The sequence below is a fragment of the Denticeps clupeoides genome, chromosome 11 (genome assembly GCF_900700375.1).
Source record: "Denticeps clupeoides chromosome 11, fDenClu1.1, whole genome shotgun sequence".
Taxonomy (NCBI): Eukaryota; Metazoa; Chordata; class Actinopteri; order Clupeiformes; family Denticipitidae; genus Denticeps; species Denticeps clupeoides.
Window position 1 is genome coordinate 7,536,640 of NC_041717.1, and position 15,375 is coordinate 7,552,014.

General features: G+C 40.9%; 1 protein-coding gene across 2 annotated transcripts; it reads left to right on the forward strand.

Moving 5' to 3' along the window:
* Positions 1 to 8,186: 8,186 nt before the first annotated feature.
* On the forward strand, positions 8,187 to 15,053 carry ncaph (non-SMC condensin I complex, subunit H). Of its 2 annotated transcripts, none has more exons than XM_028996570.1 (18): positions 8,187 to 8,317; positions 8,728 to 8,956; positions 9,158 to 9,248; positions 9,321 to 9,410; positions 9,569 to 9,686; positions 10,014 to 10,165; positions 10,292 to 10,481; positions 10,565 to 10,644; positions 10,797 to 10,996; positions 11,953 to 12,098; positions 12,179 to 12,285; positions 12,546 to 12,665; positions 12,750 to 12,857; positions 12,950 to 13,093; positions 13,175 to 13,285; positions 13,396 to 13,472; positions 13,813 to 13,888; positions 14,695 to 15,053. In XM_028996570.1, the coding sequence occupies exons 2-18, from the start codon at positions 8,745 to 8,747 to the stop codon at positions 14,752 to 14,754; spliced, it is 2,082 nt and encodes a 693-aa protein (XP_028852403.1). In that variant the 5' UTR covers positions 8,187 to 8,317; positions 8,728 to 8,744; the 3' UTR covers positions 14,755 to 15,053. The 2 variants fall into 2 exon arrangements, with proteins under 2 accessions (XP_028852403.1, XP_028852404.1); XM_028996571.1 differs by having other exon boundaries at positions 8,192 to 8,276.
* Positions 15,054 to 15,375: the final 322 nt, after the last annotated feature.

Below are 15,375 nucleotides of genomic sequence, written 5' to 3' on the forward strand. Positions count from 1 at the left end.
TAACAGATTTCACAGTACTGGTTTAAAGTGACCACATCTTTTGACACTGTGCTGAATGTCAGGATGCGTTTGGAATTTCTGCTCCACAATAATAAGAAGCAATATTGTGTGTTGCCCCAACACATGCACACACATTTCTTAACCTTTTAACCCTGTAGCAAAAGGCAAACATCCGACATTATGTCATGGCCTTGAGGTGAAAGAATGGCTCAGAGACCAGCCTTGTGTAACCCATATGCACCAGTTAATGAGGACAAAGCCGCAGGGAGGTCTGAAAGTAGGCAGGGTGCGGGGACAGAAAAGGTGAGTATTTCGAAAATCACCATGTCCCACACGGCGAGACCCTGAGAAGTTCAGCTCTGCAAACCTCTGCTTGGAGAGGATGACTGGCATAAATTACACAGTATTCTTGGCAAAGAGAACATTTGGCGCATAATATTTCACTCTTGAACCCTACAATTAACTGTGGAGAATAACACTGTTACTGCCATCATCTCGGGGGCCCAGCCCCGTGGAGGCTTCAAAAAGGCACAAGGGCCACTTTGTACTTGTTGAGACTGCTCTAATATTGAAATTATGAATGAAAATAAAGAGACACTCACTGTAACCACAGTCCTTCTATGAAAGATGGAGTTTGGACCATGCGTTGCTGTCTCTTGACCCTTATTTAAGTATTAAGCCCACAATCTAGTTATACAACATGGGGTGAAACAAGAAGTTAATTTGCCAAATTTGAACTAAGATAGTAATGTCACTGAGCAGGCCATGGTAATACTGTCTAATATTAAAGCTTCTCTTTCAATTAAAAGCCTGTCATACACTCAAAATTGAGAAACTTGCTTTAACACCACATACTAAGGTTGCATTTTGGGGGATATTGAACAGACCCTGATGACATTAAATACAGACTCCGCCTCAGTCAGCTAACAAAAAAGGTCATCCTTCAGGAGGACTGTAATCGTTACAGCAAAGAGCAAAGAAATGAGATGAATGTCCCAAAGTGGCCCAGTAAGAGAGCTGATCTGAAGCCAAGTGAGAATCTGTGGAGAATGAAAAAATGTATATATATACAGATAAAAAAGCACCATGTACCTTCAAACACCCACAGGTGCTTCCAGCTTTCTTTGAACACAGCAGGTCCTAATATGGTGCACAGAAGCCCAAAGAGAACGGTGCTTTTTGAAGCTTATTGAACTGGACAGACAGTGATCAAAAGAGCAGAAAGTGCCCATAATGTTTCCCGTGTCATCAGCAACAATGTTACCATTGTCCTGCAACCAGTTTGATCTATTTCCCCTTTTCTGTTCCTGCTGCTATGTCCATTGGTGTCCTCCCCTCCACTTCCTCTCGCTCTCAGTCTTATCTGCAAAATACTAAATACTAAATAAATACAAAATACTAAAGGAAGAATGGACACAGACATTTTAAAGATTTTTCTTATTTAACATGCTTCAATCACGACAGACATAACTGGGGGACAGAGAAAAAGGACAGAGTCAACATATAGAGGAGGGAGAGGGTGGAGGAGAACAAAATGGGGTGGGGGGGGTTGGTGAAGGATAGGGAACGACAGCAGAAAAAACACAGAAACACGCCACATCCATAATAATAACAGTAAATAATGAATATTAAATGTTATTTAACAGTACACAATACTAATACTATAAGATATGTTCAGCTGCTCCAGACAATGTGTCTGTGAGTATGTGTTTGTGCTCCTGTGTGAGCCCTTATGTGTAGCCATGAGTGCTAATCTCCCAGATCCAGGGACCACCACCCCCAGAGGGGTAGTCTACCCCAGACCTTAAAGTTAGGTAGGTCTAACCTTCCTTTGCCCTTGCTTCTTTGCAGCGTTTTTAAGCTAATACTTAAATTTAGAGACCTAAACCAGTTAGATGATGGTATAAATATTTACAAAGATGTTGTAAATAATGCGAGCACTGTATTTAAACTCATCTGCTGTTACCTGGGACTTCCATGCAAGACAAAAACCCAAAGTGCAACGTTACAGAGTCGAATGGGGATCACAATTTGTCCATGATTGGGCATCTGTTGTATGTCCTGCTCCTTCCTGGTAAGTTGGGAATTCAAATGGAGCTGATGGTGGTGGTTATGCGTACTTTACGATCTTCAGTGTCCATTGTACATTAAAACCAAATCAGAAAAACTAATGACATGTCACATCCATGCGGGCATGACGCGGCGGGTGAACGTAGAGGAGGACGAGGAGTGACGAGGAATGAAGGACGCTTTCACCTGACATCACAGAACAGGGGTTTAATTAGTGAATCACAGGACAGGGGAGACATCCGAGACGAAGACACTGGTGAACACGGAACATAACTTCAAAGACCTGACAGCGGACAGAAACGAACAGGGCAGCTTTATACAATTAACACAGGTGAAAACGATTAGGGAACATTACACAGGACAACAATGAAACTCCGGTCCGGATCCTGGACCGGAGTAACCCCCATTTCGGACTGGATCCTGACAGAATCCCCCCTCCTATGGCACGACACCTGGCGGGCCAGAAGAAGCGGTCCATGAAGGAGGGAGGATAGTCCAAAACACAGTCTTAAATGGTCCGAGTGGACAGGAGGAATCGAACGGAATCGAATCGAGTGAACCAGGATAGAAAAGATGAGCAGAGATGAATGATTAATGAATGAATGAATGAATGGTCCGGTATTCACGATGGACGAGCGGCGGTTCTCCGGCGCAGATGGCTTCAGGCCAGTGAGGTACCGGCACCTCGTCCGCCATCCGCATGCGTCCGCCGCTCCATGTCAGTCTCCGGTTCGCCCCGCTGAATGGCCGCTCCTCACCTTCAACGCCGCCAGACATGGGACTGAGAGGCAGGGGTCGGGACCCTGCTGAACATGAAGCCATGGAAGGCCAGGGACAAGGAAGCTGGCGGCGTCCTCCCGGCGAGTCGCGGCTCCTCCGATCTCAGCGGGGCTGCGTCAGGTGGCGTCCAAATGTGGGTCAGGTCTTTCTGTCACGTCCATGCGGGAATGACGCGGCGGGTGAACGGAGAGGAGGACGAGGAGTGACGAGGAACGAAGAATGAAGGACGCTTTCACCTGACATCACGGAACAGGGGTTTAATTGGTGAATCACAGGACAGGGGAGACATCCGAGACTAAGACACTGGTGAACATAGAACATAACTTCAAAGACCTGACAGCGGACAGAAACGAACAGGGCAGCTTTATACAATTAACACAGGTGAAAACGATTAGGGAACATTACACAGGACAACAATGAAACTCCGGTCCGGATCCTGGACCGGAGTAACCCCCATTTCGGACCGGATCCTGACATGACAATAATGATCAGATATTGCAATGCAAAGACATATAAATAAAGTGATAAGAGTTTGAAATGATTTCAGGGAATTCATAACTCGACGTATTGAGTCAAATCAGTGGCCAGATAATAAATAAAATATTTAAAAAATAAATTTCCACCATGCAAATTTGCGTTGACTGACAGGTTGGTCACACCAGGGGCTGGATAGTTTGAACTCTTTTTGCTTCACAAAATAGGATATAGGATCACATAATTCTTGTTGCCATTTGACTAGAGAATTCCACATTTGAACCCCTAACAGGTACTATTTAAGAAAAAAGAAAGCAGTTTCACACAATTTTTTTCTGTTATCATACAGATTGTCACAAACACTCACACAATAAAGTGTATGGACACAATAATCTGCAATCTTTGGACCCTGTGTAGAGGATAACAGTCATTCCATTTACACCTATGATTTTAAACCTGTTATTCCACTGTTATAGCACTGTTGAGGTGTTCAGAGAGAAAACCGTTTCACATAAATGTAAATTCTGCTGTTATAATAAAAATACACATGTGCAATTTCCATCTATGATCCTAAACATGTTGATTTAGCTTTAACTGTGCAATTTCCAATTCCTGATCAGTTGCTTTTGCTGTTTCTTACAAAGCAAGATCATTACAGCAGCCATGGAAGTACATTGCCATGGTTTATGATGTTCAATGTAATACAAGTAATCTATAAAATCCTGGGTTTATCAGCTACAGCTTGGTTTGTGAGTTCATCTATTGTGCCAGCCATATCTAAATGCCACATTGTAATTGATACAGTCTTTAGTTAATGTTCATTTATACCTTGTTGGAGTGGATCTGGATGTAGAAATGCTTCGGTTTCTATGGTCCCGGGCTTCTTAGGATATGTCGATCCTTTTTATTCAAATGAAAGCATGGCGATTCTATTCCTCACTATGCAGTAAAATTCAAAAAAGAAGACTTATGGTCATAGATCCACATCCATACAGGCTATCGTGTCAAAGGTCACCATTTGTAAATATACAGAAATAAATCTGTATTTAAACTCATCTGATGTTACCTGGCATAAAAGAGGCATAGCACAATAGAGGTTACAAGAATGAACAGTTTCTAATTTACTAACACTAGTAGATTACTATCACGGTTGCATGTAAATATCGTAAGTAAAAAGGTACCAATGCTACAGAAAACCCCAAAATAAAAGAAAAGAAAAAGGCATAGAGGAAGAGAGAGAAAAAAGCCAAGAACCAGGTTTCAGCAGCCCAGGAGTAAAACAAGGAGAGAAATGCCCAGAAAGCTGGGGGTGGGGTGGGGGACAGCATTTGTCCTTTGATGTCTCAATCACGCCTCCTGCTTGGGGGGTGTCGCAGCCCGACAAAGATTTTTATTGAGGCCACCCTTCCCATGAGCAAAATTAGATTTCATGCCATGAGTTATATGGCTACAGATCTGGCCAGATAATCTTCTACCTTCTTTAAAGTTAAAGTGAAGTGATTGTCATTGTGATACACAGCAGCACAGCACACGGTGCACACAGTGAAATGTGTCCCCTGCATCACCCTTAGTGAGCAGTGGGCAGCATGACAGGCGCCCGGGGAGCAGTGTGTGGGGACAGTGCTTTGCTCAGTGGCACCTCAGTGGCACCTTGGCAGATCGAGATTCGAACCTTCTGATTATGGGGCTGCTTTCTTAACAACTTGGCCACCACTGCCCCAAAAGTGGGATGTGGTTTAATAAAATTCTATCTTTAGATTTTATTTTTAACTGGTTGGCTAAAAATGTATTACCATGTTCAAAATAGTTTCTATTGATAAGTTCATTTAGATCTAGTTTTGCTCTTCATGGGATATTACATAATTTTCTTCTAAGGATTTAATGTTTTCTTCTAATTCCTGAGTCCATTTGTTTTCTCTTTTCTCTGCAATGAGAATGAAACTATTTTACCTCCCATCACAGGTTTGCCTGCTTCCCAGAGAACAGATGCTGATGTTCCAGGCAGGTCATTACAGTCTAAATATGAGGTCCACTCTTTTCTTAAATATCTGATAAAATCTTCATTTTAAGCATTGATGTGTTCTCCAGTTTTGAAATGAAATATCACTCATCAGTGAGCTGCTGACTAGGAAATAATCTGGACAGGAATAGGATTGATGGACATGTGAGATGAAAGTATATTACTTGCAGTTAGGGTGAAAGGAACACCATGCATCACAAAGTCCATGGTCGCTCATGTACTGTTTAACTATACTTACACATTCCCAATTATGCTCAGATCCAGCTGTACTAAGCCTGTCCATTTCTCTATTTAGTCCAAAGTTGAGGTCGCCCCAAAGGACAAGTGTGCAATCTGGGTGTTCAGAGAGTGCGGTTAAAAAAGCATGGAAGAATGAGGCGTCATCAACATTTGGACCATACAAAACTTTTTGTTTAATATAGCTAATATAATGATAATGATTAGAAATCTACCATCTGAATCTATAACTGTGTATTGTGAGTTAACATTTTTATGTATTAAAATTGCTACTCCCCTTTGCCAAGAGTTGTATCAGGCTGAGAACACATGCACTCAGGAGATTTAGGTCATCTGTTGCTGTGTCAGGTCTACGAGTTTCTTGTTTTAAAAGTTGGCTACATATTTTAAGCTCAATGCTCATTACATGTGACAAACCTTAGTGTGGCCATACATGTGTGTTTGTAGATACATGTAACTTGAAATGAATGGGATATGGGTGAGTATGTACATGGTTGCGTGTGTCCTATACATCTGTGCGTGCTGTGAAGATGCATTTGATGTGGTGATGCTGAGTGTACATGGTTGTGCTGCAGAGATGTGTAAAGATCGAGGGTGTTGAGATGGAGCGAGTAGAAAAATAGGTGCAATAGGAAAAGGGAGACGAAGGGGAGATTGGGGTGGGATGTAGGAAGAACATGAAGTCCTGAGTCCTGAAACGCTATGGAGCCTGACGTTGCAGTATCTGTTATGACATCAATTTAAATGAGCTAGATAAACGTTAATGAAAGAAGAGGAGAGGATGGAAAGAAAAAAAAAATAGTGTTCTTATCTGGAGTGGCGTTAACACAACCAGGGAGTGGTAGCACTGGCAGCACTGTTAAGTTCACCTCATGCATCTGGCCATCGGGATGGTAAAATCTCTTCATTAGTGGGGCACACAAGTCAGTGAGCACCAGAGACAATAACTCAACAGAGACGGGAATAAATTAAATCGCTGCACCGGCACTGCGCCCAAGATGTGTGATTTTAAAAAGGCTCTCTGGTGACAGGACAAAAGAACTGTTCTAGACACGGTCAGGACTCGGCGGAAGCCATCTGTTCCTGATCCCTCTCTGCATCTGTTTAACTATTCTTACAGAATCCGAACCTATCCCCTCATTCCTGAAACCACAGCCTTTCAGATGGCACTCGCTGATTTCCACGTTGGTTAAACCTCAGAGCTGATTGTGAATATGGATGGAACTTTTTTACACACTGGAGAACATTTATTGAGCACTTAATTAAAAAGTTAGACTTTAGTTCCACTAAGAACGCTTGCCATGCATGAAATTAAATAATGCATGCATTATTTAACGGCTGTTTTAGATTGCCATATATAGCTTTCCTTGTCCACACAGTGACCATCTCCGCTAACCACTAATCCTCAGATGCTTCAGTTGATGCAGAGCAATTTTCCTAGTGCTGTGAAAATGCTCATATTGCTTAGCTGGTGTTTACATCCTTGTTTTAGTGTCCATTTTTTTATTAGATAAAAGGGACAGAACATGGGGAAAGCAAAACCCTGGAGCATCACTTGTCAACAATCAGGAAACAAATGAACATGCACAAAGTGTGAAATTATTACAAATTGTACATGATATTGTTTGATAAGACAGTACCATGCTTTGGTCCTTTGAACAATGTGTTCTGTAGTACACTAATATACTTTGGGAGCTAGTCAGGCCTTGGAATTTGTCTCATTAATCACAATTTGCAAAGCTCCAATCATAAGGTGTATCTTGGTGAAAACAAACTTTGTGCCTTGTCATAAGGTCTTATGCCTTCTCCTTGGGCCATGGCATGCTTAATTATAATTCTAGGACATTAACTCTAGATCAATACAGAGTTAATTTTTTTTCCTGATTTAAAATGAAGTGGGCTAGAGTCCTCCGAGGGCCAGATGATGAAGCAGGACTCCATGGACGAATGGCACTGAGTCCTACCAGCTAATACGAATACCATTTTTTATGATCTTAAATGTCGTCCTCTGTAACTGCACTGCCACCTAGCGGATGACACTGAAAGCACACTTCATTAGTTCATTTAACACTATACAACTAGTATTACACAAACAGTATTCATTAATAAAGTCTATCATTCATTAAATGTACTTTGGTGCACATTTGTTGCCTTTATAGTAATCGATTTATTCATGCTTTTTTATACCTTACAACTGTACGAAAAAAAAGAAATTTGTGGAAAGTACACAAATCACTAATACAGTTTATGAAAATGTTTTAAAAAAAAAAAAAAACTATCCCCATTATTACAATATGGTGAAGAAATGCAGTTTATGAAAATGTTTTTTTAAAAAGAATATCCCTATTATTACAATATGGTGAGGAAATGCAAAATATCACACAGTATTAATGCGCTCATTTTGCAGCAGACGATGTATATGACATCCCTGTCAAACGGCGATGTGACATCATAAAAGACGTTTCATTACTGCGTTATAACACGCCAAGCAAAAGACGAATGTGGCGCATACCAATTCGGCTGGGCCGCTCCTGCTTTACGTCCGCCGTGCGTGCTTACGTCACGACATGCGCACTGCGGCAGCACCGAAACCGCTCTGTGCGGAGGGCGCTAAATTTCAAATGTGGAACACTGAGGGGTGACAACCGGGCGAACGTCGAAGTAGTCCGCGGCTGCACGTTGTCGATTAAACGGGGTACATATTTGCGGCTGGGGTTCTACCAGGGAAGGCGTAAGGTATGGGGGATGTATTTTCGCAACAGAAATTTCCTTCTCGCTGAGTTTTTTTTTTTTTTTTTTTTTTGGTTGGTTGGTTGGTTAGCAATCGGCTAACGAGCGAATGTTTTCGTAAGGCCTGCTTTGCAGTGACGGGGCACCGCTATGCGCTTCCCTTTCGGGGTTAATGCATTAGATTTGCTCAGTATTTCACTAAAGTAAAGCATTTCTAATTTGAGATTTATGGTTAAATAAGAGACTGTTGCATGATAGTCATGTCTCGGTACAAGTACGGAACCACAAATTCAGCTGGAAGTCCAGAAAAAGAGAAGAACTCTTTTGTCGTTTTTTCTGTAAATCAGCGTACGAAATGCTGACGCCCATGTGTGGTGGTTTTCTTCTCATTTTTCATCATTTTGTGACTCTGTTAGGTCCCCTGCGCGCAGCAATGAGTGCGACCTCCACACCGACCTCTCGGATCCGTCAGTGGGCATCACCGTCTTTGGGGCTCAAAGCTGCCCTTTCAGCAACCAGCACCCCAACTCTGGACGCCTTTCCAGGCAACGACGACGAATGGGAACGTCGACAAAGGCGCAGGTCCCGGGTGGTCGACCTGCAGGGTGGAGCGGACTCCTCCATCAACGAATGTGCCCCACAGAGGTAATACAGTCTGCATGTTTTGACAGGGCAGGAGCAAAGCGCAATGTAATATCTTGACTGGATTGTTACTGGACACTGTTTATTTTGTCACCATTTTGGACAAGCACTATGTGTTGAATGTGAGGTTTGTTATCTTGTTCATTTTAAATGAGCAAGCGTGATGTGATGCTCGTGATATTTATTTACGTCCCTGCTTTTTAGTAATGCCGGGACCCCTGCTGCAGTACCTAAACTGTCTACGGCACAGATCTCTGAACATTACTCCACTTGCATCAAGCTCTCCACGGAGAACGTAAGGAAAAGTGTTCGGTTAATTATTGCTCAGATTATAACCTGTTCTGGCTAACAAACCTTTTCTTTTCAGAAAATTACAACAAAAAATGCATTTGGGCTGCACCTGATTGATTACATGGCAGACATACTCAAGCAAAAGGACTCTGAGATGAATTTCAAGGTGAAGACATACACACAGATTTTCTGAAACTCAGTCAGTCTTGGAAAAACTGATCCAAACATAAATGAAAAATTCCTTGTCAATATTGAGATTATGCGATTATATAGCAGGGACTCTTGCTCTTTAGTCATAATCATAATTTTTCCTTGTTTGCTAAGGTTGCAGCAGGTACTCTGGATGCGAGTACTAAAATTTATGCAGTGAGAGTAGATGCTGTCCATGCTGATGCTTACAGAGTCCTTGGAGGTCTGGGCTCTGAAACTAAGCCAAAGGAAGGTGAGAAGCTCCCAGCACAGATTGGCACAGATCTGTATCTAACATGTTGTTAGTTTATTTGCTTTATATGTTATGTTATTTTATTTATTATTTTATATTATATTTTATATATTATATTATTTATATAGGGTGGTAGTAACACACTTACCTGTGAACCAGAAGACCCAGGTTCAAACCCCACTTACTACCATTGTGTCCCTGAGTAAGACACTAAGTGTCTCCAGGGGGGGGGGGACTGTCCCTGTAACTACTGATTTGTAAGTTGCTCAGGATAAAGGCGTCTGATAAATGATGTAAATTTATTTCCTCCGTGCTGTCTCTACACAGGACAAGAAGACAAGGAGGATGGTGCGATTGAGGCAGAAGAGGGGGCGCAAATTTCAGCCAAGCAAGTGGTGAAGAAGAAGAGGCCACCAAAAAAGACTGTAGAGCAGAACCTGGGCAACATTAACCGTTCTGAGTCTGAAATGAAGTGTGAGGTAAAATGCGTGGTTTTTTTTTTTTTTTTTTTTTTTTTTAGACAGCTTTCTGTTTTATGTTAATTAGAATTATCATTAAACTGGCTGCCTGTAATTCACTTGCTGTTTCTCCCAACATTGTTTCAGGTGGACCCCATGTTCCAGCGCATGGCTGCTTCCTTTGATGAGAACAGTACTGCTGGAGTCTTTCTGTCTGTGATGTTTAGTGAGGACAGTCGGTGTGAGCTGCGATTCCCCTCCCACTTGACGCTTCTACAATCCAGGCCTCCCAACATCCCCATGTTCCCCCAGTACATCCCTGCCCAGCCTCTTATCGGTAATCCATTCAGAGACCTGTGGTCACCTTTTAATGCAGGTGTAATTTCTATGATGACCATCGAGCTGCTATGATTTGGACAGGTACACTGAAGTCCATGAAAGCCAGTCCCATCTGCCCCTCCTTGGAAGACTTCTCCTTCACGAGATGGACACCTGACCAGGTCAAGAGCAAAACTGAATATTTATTAGATGGTGTTCCTAAATTTAGCAAATGTCTTTACTGGTACCAAATTCTGAATGAACTCTTTCTGGATCGTTCTGGACCAGCAGTGTGAGCTTCATCGTCCTTTTGTTCTTTTTGTTCATCCCACAGACCGTGAACCAGCTATTGGAGAAAATGAAGCAGGGCGAGCATGCGTTTGACGTGAATGCTGACATTGAGCCAGATGAAGAGGACTGTCAGGACTTCGGAGACAATTTTGATGCAGACGGTGACGATTTTGGACAAGAGTGTGAAGAAGGAAATAAGGAGCAAAAAGATGCATGTGCCAGGACAAGCCCGGGGAAAGGACGGTAAGGTGCCGCTCTGGTCCAGGAACTTGCCTTCCATTTATTCTGTGATGCTGAAGCATTTCAGTGAAATTGAGAAAGCACCTTGTCTGAAAGGCAAATAGATATTGCATAAACAAAAAATCCTTCTTTTACAAATGACCACAACTTATTTTTATTATGTTAAAATGGGCACCATTACAAGTCATATGTGTGACGTCACGACAGCAGCTATGGTGGGAATGGATATGGAGTCAGGCGAAGGTGAACTTGTAGCTAAATATGCAGCAACAGATATAAATTTGTATCAGCACCTAAAACCCTAAAATATCCAATTTATATCGAGCAGCTAAATTATACGACTATATGTAGTACATCTTTCTTAAAATGGACATGTTTTTTGGGAGAAAAAAAAACAATCTTGTTTACTTTTATTTTTAAGATGCGGTATTGGGAAAATAACATTTGCAGTGATGTAAAGATTTTGGTGTTGTTCATTTTATGGGATTTTTTTTATTGATAGGCAAGAAAGTAATTGCAATATTACTTATTTTTTATTATTATTTTTTGAAATAAGAAACCAAAACTATTGCAGTCGCCCCCTAGTGGCTTGCTCCACATCAAGTAATATGAGTCTGGTAACATTGACAAAGGCTAAACTACAATTAATGTTGTAGAAAGAAGAGCATCTGGCCCTCAGTGTCTGCGGAGAAACTCTATCCCTTGGAGAAATGTAGTTGATGACCCCGATGAAGGGTCTTAAATAAAGGTCTTAAATTTGGCTTCCAGAAACCCTTGATGACTAGTTCTTTTTTTTTTTTTTTTTTTTCATGCATCGATATATTAGATTCCATCCCCCATTGCTGTATTTGTAGATGAAACATTTTTATGCAACTGTTCTGCTTCAAATAGCTTTGGTGGAAATAAATCTAACTATCTCCTATTCTTTTTTTTCCCTTCCCCATTTTCTCAACAAATAGGGATGTAATTCCAATTGGAAAAGGTGACATTGGCACTATGTGTCTTCAGATCTCCTCAGAGCCCAGGGAGTACTCATATTTCAGCCCCAGAACCATGGCTACATGGGTTGGACCTGGCTATTGGCTCTTTAAGCCCAGTCATAAACGTGAGTTCTCATGCTTGGCTGTGTGTTAACACGTGCACAGGCTAGTCACGTTCTGTAAACTCGTGTGTTTGTCTCTGTAGAGGATCATTTGCCAGAAAAAGAGACCAGAAAGAGGGGACCAAAGACTGCATTTGTCATAGACTTCACTGAAGACATACATTTTCATAATTACTTTCGCACAACTAAAGTAAGCATTTGTTTTGTGGTTTAGTATGTTTTTTTTCTACTTTTAGTTATGTATTAAAATAAGCAGAAATGCAACTGTTTACATTAGGTTTTTGTTAGTAAGTGCCATTTTATGTTCTGACTGCTGCATTACAGAACAGACTGTTGGTATTTTGAAGCCATTAGCTTGGACAAAAGCCTCTTATCACAGTTGTCCTTGAACAAAAAAAAAGTCAGTCCACACCCAGTGCTTTGTTTTGAGTGTGTGTTTTTGTATTACAGGCAGCCACTACTATCAGTAAATCAGCTTTAAACAGCAGCAACAAGAAGACCACTCTTCCAGCAGACTTCAAATATCCCCTAAAAGCTCTATCCCAGCTCAGCCTGAAACCCTCCAACACAGTCAGTGCACCTTGAAACTTCTAATTTAAGCCTACTCTCAATGTCCATGGAGAATACTAAATTGAATTTATATTGATTCCGTAGTTGTGTGAGATGGGGAAGAAGAGGCTGTCTGGGGATTTGGGTGAAGCCATCGGCGAGTACGACTACAACAATGCCAATGACACAGCTAACTTCTGCCCTGGGATTCAGGCATGTGGCATGCTGGACATGTTAAAGTATCAGAAATGTATGTTATTTTATAATTGGATTTCATGGCTAATTAGTTATGTTTCTTTTTGTAGGGAGGGGACAGTGATGATGATGCTGGAGGGTCTGGAGCATATGACGATTCTCAGCCGATGACCGAAAGCTTTAACAGGTCGTCACCAGACAATGATGGCGTCTCTACGTATGGTGAAGACAACCTGGTGCCAGAACCACACAAGGTATGAGATCTGGTTTTAAATGGTGCTGCTAGAGGGCCCTTTAACTTTAGCATATATGACTGAATGTTTGTGTGTTACCAGGTGAATACGATTGAGATAAATTATGCCAAGACTGCAAAGAAGATGGACATGAAAAGACTGAAAAACACAATGTGGAACCTCCTAACTGACACTCATGACAAAGCTCCTGAGGTTTGCAACACTCATTAACACACTCCCCTTACAACTTACAACTATACAACATCAATTAGCCACTTCTTTGAGTCTCTGAAAATCAATGTGTTTTCTATGCCTCTTTTCAGGAGGTGAATGAAGAAAAACAAGAGGAAGTGCCAGGAGAGAAATTCTTCAGCGAGTCTACCAGGACTCTCGTTCAGAAGTACATTTACATTTACGCCCTTATCCAGAGAGACTTACAATCAGTAGTTACAGGGACAGTCCCCCCTGGAGCAATTTAGGGTTAAGTGTCTTGCTCTGGGACACAATGGTAGTAAGTGGGATTTGAACCTGGATCTTCTGGTTCATAGGCGAGTGTGTTACCCACTAGGCTACTACCACCCTTGTTCAGATTTTATTGCTGATTTAATATTATGCATTATGAACACCTCCTGCTAACCAAACACCTTGTGTCTATTGTTGCCAGCACTGATTTGCCTAATGCCATGTAGAAATGACTGCTACCAAGATAACTAATGTACTTACCATCACTTTCCTTTCAGACTCCCCACCTCTATGGCAAACAACTTGTCTGTGCCACTGGCATTTGTTGCTCTATTACACTTGGCCAATGAAAAGGTTTGTTCTCACTCTTCTTCTCCATTCAATGGATAATTTTTCTTCTTGCATGCACGCTTCCATAATTACCATTTTATTTGGATTATATTGGGTTAACTGAAACAGTGAAACAATTTTATAAAATAATAAGGATTTAATGTTTGAAATAGTGATGGCAGCAGAGAGACTCACTGGATAATCTGGAAAAGATTCCAATGGCAATGCTGGAATCACAGCAGGAATCATTTTTATTCCCTTCCCACTTCCTGCATATTATTGCACTGTCACCTCCCCTGAGCTCAGACTTGTGGTGTATGTGCCAACTATTCTTCACCAAAATAGAACATCCAAGCTTGTATGTGGTTTCAGAACTATTTTATGGTGTTTTAAGTAAAACAGTTTATTCCTTATGTTTAGCATGCAGTCCATCACCACCCATCCATCTATTGGATCCCAGTACTATATAACACAAAGCATGCACACGACCTGAAGACCACCAAGCATTTTTTGTAATTTAGTATATCAGATGCAAATATACATAATTTCACTGTTATTAGCTAAATATTTGCTTAATCTTAGATTGTCTTTATAATGAAATTCATGTCTGGTTTTTTTTTTTGTTTGTTTGTTTGTTTTTTTCTGTAGTTTTGCAAGTTGTGTTGTTATTAATAATTTGAATAAGCATTTATAAAAATGCCAATTCATCAACTGTATCACAGTTTTTCACAATCTGTCACTGTGTTTGTATGACTTATTTGGTTGTTCTTTTTAATGATTCATTGTCATTAATCAACATTCAGAAACTGACCTATGTTTTCTTTTGACAGACCCTGGAACTTTGTAAAGTGGAAAGCATGTCAGATATCATCATCAGACAAGGCCAATGAAATGAACATTGTTTTAACATGTTTTAAGGTTTTTCTCTTCATCACGACACTCTTATGTATTCAATTTTTCTCTACTGCAGTTTGATATAAATAATACATTTGGATCTTTAGGTTAAAAAAAATAGCAAAAAGGCTTTTAGCTTAAGTCAGACAAACTACTTTTTCAAAGGAAAAATACCGGCAATATGTGCAGTGACTTCATTGCATGCTGTCATGGTGTCTTATTTTTTTATGTCCTGTCTTTTAAACATTTGTACACATTTTGTGCTGGAGAATGTTTTATTAAATGTTCCAATGAACTTGGTAGTGTCCTGTTCTGAATTCCCAAGTCCACACCATTTAAAACCAGTATCAAATATACATATATGGCATTTAGCAGATAACCTTATATAGAGTGACTTAAAATCAGTAGTTACTGAGACAGAGATCCTGGAGCAACTCAAGTGTCTTGCTCAGGGACACAATTGTAGTAAATGGGGTTTGAATTTGTGACTGTGTTACTGACTCGGCTATAACATTTAATAACATTTCTATACATTATCAGTTCTCTCTACCTTCTTTTCCAGTTCGTAGTCCTGCAGGCCCTGGGTGCTGGTAGGAAACCACTTTCATATCCATCAA